The following is a 6,339-nucleotide window of genomic DNA, read 5'->3' on the forward strand; positions in this document are numbered from 1 at the left end:
TATACATATATATATATACATACACGACTAGATACACTTATTAATAAATCATTAATGTTAAGAAATGTAAATTAATAGTATAAAAAAGTTTTAAAAGCCTATATATTGTACAGATACAAAGCAGTTTACGTTTAATTATTTTTAAATATTGTTTTTTACATAAGTACTAGACAAAAATATATAATATTAACTATGAATGTAGAAAATTATTAATGATAATGATGAATAATAATATTATAAAACTATCCACGCGTACATGTGTGCGTATGCATATTAAAAGAATGAAGTATCCATAATTATTGTATATAGTGTAAAAGAGAAGCTGGTCTTGTAAGATAAATGATATGGTGTTTTAATGTGCACATAGCCGCGTCATTGTCAATAATTATAATATGATTAATATTACAATTTTTAAAAAAAATGAAGTGCATTTATTTAATTCCAAATCTATTCAAAACTCACTATATAAGATCTATAAAATGATAAAATGTGTAAAACAGCGACTAAATTATGAAATTTTCAAAGAATTGTTTGGCATTAATCGCATAACTAGAGTTACCATTTTTCATACAATATTTGATATTTGATAATATACTGGATCATTTGCATACGTCCTTTTGCACATAGTTATTAAAAAAAAATCTACTCAGGCTATATTATTTTTTAGGGCCTCAAGCACGAAATAATAAGAGATTTTTTATTTCAAAAGTGATCAAACTAATACGTGTATGTTTTAATTTATAAAACGTTTATTTTTTCAAATGTTATCACAAAATTTGTCATCCCATTTTTTAAAACTTTACTTTTCTTTGGGTAAATATGGGGTCCAATTTCTCAAAACTCCTAGTGCCTCACGAAACGGCGTTTTTGAGCGATATTGCTCAATTTATAACTCGCTCTAAAAGTAGCTAAATGAACCTGGAAAAATAATGAATTAATGGTTACGATAGGGAATTTGCTCAGCTTTATAATGGAGAGGTCAAATTTTTCGAAATTTTCCATTTCCACCTCGAAAAATTCAAGTCAATTTTCAAACTCAAATATCTCAAAATAAGGAGGTTTTCAAAGTGTGCAACTAATCATTTCTATGAGAGATAAGAGAAAACAAAGTCGGCGCTCGGCCGCCCGGCTGCGTGAATTTCAGTCTTGCGCGACTTACTGTATTATAAATCGCACGTATGACCTTGTCATTTGATTCTAAACAATTTCTTGGGACATTTCTGAAATCGGAAACGACAAGTTTTTCATATTTGAAGCAATTCACACCAAGTGACCTAGCGCGTTGCCACATGGCGCTATTACGCAAAATCACTCCGTTTTTATTTCACCAAAAAAGCCGCCAAATGTATTTAGATGCTATATATGGTTTTGATAGGAAATTTGCTCAGCATTCCAACGGTGGGGTCAGATTTTCCGAAATGTTCCTTTTTATTGGAAAAACTTGACATGAACTTTAAAACGCAAATATCTCAAAAACGACTTTTTTACCATTAGAAAAATTTCATGTAGGATCCGCAAAATTTGTAAAGCGGAATCCTATAGGGCTCCTTTAGTAATCTAGCGGGAAATTTTTTCGAGGGTAAATTTTTTTTATTTTTTTAAATAGTTCCAATTGAAAGCTGAGGAAATTTTCTATCGACATGCACGTTTTCAGAGTGTGGAAATGATTATTTATTACTTATTAAAATACAACAAAGAACGTGTAAAACATGAGATTCTACGCCGAACCGAAATAAGGTTGCGTTTTTACACGCTCTTTGCGTAAATTTATTTCAATAAGTGATCATCATTACCACCCTCTGAAAACTTGCATAGGGCCCTTCCATAGAAGATAGAAAGATAGTCCAGAAATAAAATTTAAAATATTAAAAATCTTATTCAGGGTCATAGAAATCGCTTTCAAAAATGATAAATCATATCTGATAGTTGGGAAAAGTCGGATTTCTTGAAATACTAGTACTATAAGATGGTTTTAAACTTTTGTACAGATTGGTATAGCCACAGCCTTAATGGAAGGCTCGATCGATATCGATAGAAAATTTCCTCAGCTTTCGATCGGGATTATTCAAAAAATATTTAAAAATGCCATTTTGAAGATATTCGACTTTAAATTTTTTCCGACCAATTTCACCGGGAAAATTTTCGAAAATCTATGACCCCAGCACCGGGAAACTGAGTCAATTTCTAATCGAAACCATATGCCACATTTTTCCTCTAAATGCATTCAGGGGCTTTTCTGACGCGATAGACACAGAGTGATTTCTATTAATCACGCTGTGCGACGACGCGCTAGGATAGCGCTCGGTGTGAAATGCCTCATTTGCAGAAAAATTTTTTTTTGTCATTCGACTTCATTGAGAATATAATATACATATAATATATATAATTATGAATGGAAATGGGGTAGTGAGAAGTAGGACTGAGATGTTTCAATGTTTGTATATGCGGTTTTCGACTATCACATTTAAATGTATGATTGATCCGCGGGTGAACTGTGTATATCGACGCCATATTGTTTCTCTATATCTATCAAAGTTCAACGCCAAATAAGTGCTTTTGGCATGTGGCGTTACCCTCTATAAGCTATACGGATTCTGATACAGTAATTGAGAAATTTTTTTCACGGCTGACAGACTTATAATTATAAATCCAAGTAGATATGAATTTTTAAGGTTCTTGTTAACAACATACCACTGAAACAATCGGTTATTATGTAGTTTCTGTATCTGAAATTTTTAACTCCAATAAATTTATAAATTTTTGAAGTTAAATTACTTAGCATTGCAAACATGTTTAAATTCTATCAGCACATCAAACAACGTAAGTTTAGCATTATATTTCACGATAAAAAAAGACTCATTGAAAACTGGTTTTACAGAATCATTTGTTAAGAGAAAAGGAATTAGAGAAAACATTCAAAAAAAAGTATCAACATCGTCAAAAGTATTATCATCGATACCTAATAATGCAATGGATATTTTTGATAGAAAAACGAAGCTATTACAACGAGAACGAGCAGCATTAGCAACTGATGCCGATGTTTACGATTACATCAAAGATGAAATTGGTTTCAGATTATCAGATAGAGTATTTGATGTTAAACGAAAGTTTAAAAAAGCTTTAGATTTGGGTTGTGGTCGTGGACACTTATCAAAACATATTTTAAAAGAATCTGTAGAAGAGCTTATATTAGCAGATTTCAGCCCTAGTTGGCTAAAACAAGCTAAAACAAATGAAGGTATAAAAGTTGAAAAAAAAGTACTTGATGAAGAACATTTTGTTTTAGAATCAAATAGCATTGACTTTGTTGTTAGTTGTTTAAGCTTACATTGGGTTAATGACCTTCCTGGTAGTTTAAAGTGCATATTAAATTGTTTAAAAAAAGATGGAGTTTTTATGGCTGCAATATTTGGAGGAGATACTCTGTATGAGCTGCGGTAAATATTTTTGTAATTTTTTCATGCTTTTGTTCATCGTCAGTTATTTTAAATATTTGGGTAACTACTATATTTTTAGTGGATCAATGCAGTTAGGAGAAGTAGAAAGAGATGGTGGAATAGCACCACATATTTCCCCATTTACTGAAATCCGGGATATAGGTAGCCTAATGACCCAAGCAGGATTTACAATGATGACAATAGATACAGATGAATTAGTCATTGGATACCCATCAATGTTTGAGCTTCTATGGGATTTAAAAGGTATTACTTGATAATTGGTTTTTATTTTGTAGTTTTCAACTTCAATTTTTTAATAGGAATGGGTGAAAGTAATGCTGTTAAAAACAGAAAGTTACACATGAATAAAAATACCTTATTTGCTGCATCAGCAATTTATGATGAATTATATGGTAAGGTTGATAAAGTTGGAAAAAAATATATACCTGCTACCTTTCAAATAATATACATGATTGGATGGAAACCTGATGAATCACAACCAAAATCTCTAAGACCAGGATCTGGGCAAATATCGCTTAAAGATCTCAATAGGATTGATGAAATAATAAAAGAAAAAACTAAGACAAAATTATCTAAAAATGAAGAATGAGTAGGTAACATTGTTTTATATAATGTAAATACTTGCATAATATAGTAAATATAATTTATTTAGTTGGTGTAACAAAAAGTGTATTTCGTGAATATTATTCAGTGAATTTCCAACTTAAGTATTACTTTTATGTTTCACAACTCCTTTTTCTATAAGTTCTGGAATTTCAACTGCTAACCATGGTCCGAGCTAAAAATTGAACATTATATTTCTTAGTATTTTGGATGTTAAAAGTATTCAGAAATCAAAACAAAATGTTATATTACTCCTAGAGCCATGGCGTGTCCAATTCCAAATTTTGGAACATTTCTTGCCCAGAGAGGCTTGAAGTGATCAGTCAAACATATTTTTCCTCCTCTATACATTTTGGCTGTTTTTCCATCTAGTTCAGGTAGAGCTATTTCAGGTGCAGTAGTAGGATAGGTTATTGGAATCTATGAAAAGTAAAAAAGTAAAATTCAACCAACTTGCATTCATCATGGTTAAAGAGTCTAAGAAATTTACTTACATCAAACTCTATTTCAAACTCATACTTCAACAAGTTATGAACATACCAACATTTTCCAAACCATTTTGTACCTTGCTCATTAGATTGTAATCGAAACCAGTCATTATCTGCATTCTTATTATTTTCTACATACTGTAAAATAGAACAGACTAGTATTAATGAAATTTAATTTTTCTGATATGTTTATAAAACAATAGAAAAATCTCATAAAATAACGTAAGAAATTGAATTAAGTAAAACATGTTGATTATGAATTAATACCAAACACTTACTTTGATGAGAGATAAATATTCTTCTTTCAAACGCTGACCCCATAAATTGGAATCTCTAGGTCCAGCTTTTGTTTTAAGCAAGGGTATACTACTTAGAGTTTTTCTTGTAGATTCATCAACCATATTGATTTTTACAGACAACTTTTCTTTCAAATAAAGAATATAACATTCAAAATTTCCAAATGGTGTAAATATATATGTATAGAATACGAATTCTCACAAAACTGTGAAACATATGTCAACTGTCAAAAATCATGAATATGGCGAGGGAACACGATTAGCACAGGCTTTAGATCATTAAACAAAATATTAATTTTACTACGTTCTTTCATGAAACCAGCATTCTGTTAATGTAAAGACGTAGACGTAAAATTCATTTACTTTCTCTTTTGACGTTACTAAATTGAACAAGTTTCTTCGATATTCATATGATTTAATTATGCGATTTATTACGATAAAATCACTTATATAGGTGTACTGTTGGACAACGAACTACAAAGTTGAACGAACGCCGTCTGCTGTGCTGTGTGTACGAATTACAGTCTACAGAGGGCACTGGTCATTTTTATCGAAATACCTGCACAATCAGAATGTAAACAATTGACTTATGTAGAGTCGTAAACGCGTAAGACTCAAGTCGTAGGTGTCATATGACTGCCAATTGGAAGTTTTTACTGCAGCAACTTTCGGGAATACATGACACATCTTATTAGTCATTCATTGGTAGTATACACATGCCTACGCGAGTTAGATTAGAGTGTCAAGTTGCACATAGTTCAAAGTTGTTTTAAATGATTTTTTCGGAAGGTAAATTTTATCTTTTTTATTTGTTTGTTATTTAATTAAATTATATTCTACATAATGTAATAAAATTTTATCTTCATGCAGTAACTTTTCGACTACGTTGAATGGATTTTGATACTTATTTTTGAAGTAAACGCCGAATTCACATAATTCGCCTCTTAACTTCCAATAGTTCTTGGTGATCATCAAGTTAATTTATGTATTAGAGTGATAAATTAAAAAATGGGTCAACGCGTGTCCAGAACTGATTTTGAGTGGGTGTTTACCGAGGAACCGCACGCGAGTAGGCGAAAACAAATTTTAGGTTAGTTAAAAACAATGTGTCTCATCTTTCCTATTAAATAGTTAATTAATTTTATGTAAATTATACATAAATTGTGAATATTCCAATCAACTTCTATTTTTTCAGAAAAATACCCTCAAATCAAAAAATTATTTGGATATGATCCAAATTTCAAATGGGTTGTAACAGCTATGGTGCTTTTTCAATTGGCATCCATGTTTTTAGTTAAAGATTTAAGTTATCCTAAACTATTATTCTTAGCTTATTGTATCGGAGGTCCAATAAATCATTCTTTGATGCTTGGTGAGTATTTTCAACTTCTTTAAATTATTAACATTTAAAAAACTTTACTAAACACAACATTCTATAATTTATTGGACAAATAATCTTATTTCTTTAGAATAATTAAAAATATGACAATTTTT

General features: G+C 30.5%; 2 protein-coding genes across 3 annotated transcripts; one reads left to right on the forward strand and one right to left on the reverse strand.

Moving 5' to 3' along the window:
- The first annotated feature begins 2,391 nt into the window (after nucleotides 1-2,391).
- On the forward strand, nucleotides 2,392-5,935 carry LOC111693424 (arginine-hydroxylase NDUFAF5, mitochondrial-like). 2 transcript variants are annotated; one of them, XM_023457997.1, is made up of 6 exons: nucleotides 2,392-2,820; nucleotides 2,879-3,437; nucleotides 3,517-3,701; nucleotides 3,758-4,051; nucleotides 5,300-5,634; nucleotides 5,716-5,935. In XM_023457997.1, exons 1-4 carry the CDS (start codon nucleotides 2,790-2,792, stop codon nucleotides 4,045-4,047), a joined length of 1,065 nt encoding a protein of 354 aa, XP_023313765.1. In that variant the 5' UTR covers nucleotides 2,392-2,789; the 3' UTR covers nucleotides 4,048-4,051; nucleotides 5,300-5,634; nucleotides 5,716-5,935. The 2 variants fall into 2 exon arrangements, with proteins under 2 accessions (XP_023313765.1, XP_023313766.1); XM_023457998.1 differs by having other exon boundaries at nucleotides 3,758-4,047.
- Nucleotides 4,085-5,307, reverse strand: LOC106657948 (ubiquitin-fold modifier-conjugating enzyme 1). Its single transcript, XM_014379668.2, has 4 exons — nucleotides 4,828-5,307; nucleotides 4,556-4,687; nucleotides 4,314-4,481; nucleotides 4,085-4,236 (listed from the first exon to the last, which is right to left on the reverse strand). The coding sequence occupies exons 1-4, from the start codon at nucleotides 4,948-4,950 to the stop codon at nucleotides 4,162-4,164; spliced, it is 498 nt and encodes a 165-aa protein (XP_014235154.1). The 5' UTR covers nucleotides 4,951-5,307; the 3' UTR covers nucleotides 4,085-4,161.
- Nucleotides 5,936-6,339: the final 404 nt, after the last annotated feature.

This window comes from Trichogramma pretiosum, unplaced genomic scaffold (genome assembly GCF_000599845.2).
Source record: "Trichogramma pretiosum strain Unisexual culture from Peru unplaced genomic scaffold, Tpre_2.0 scaffold284, whole genome shotgun sequence".
NCBI lineage: Eukaryota > Metazoa > Arthropoda > Insecta > Hymenoptera > Trichogrammatidae > Trichogramma > Trichogramma pretiosum.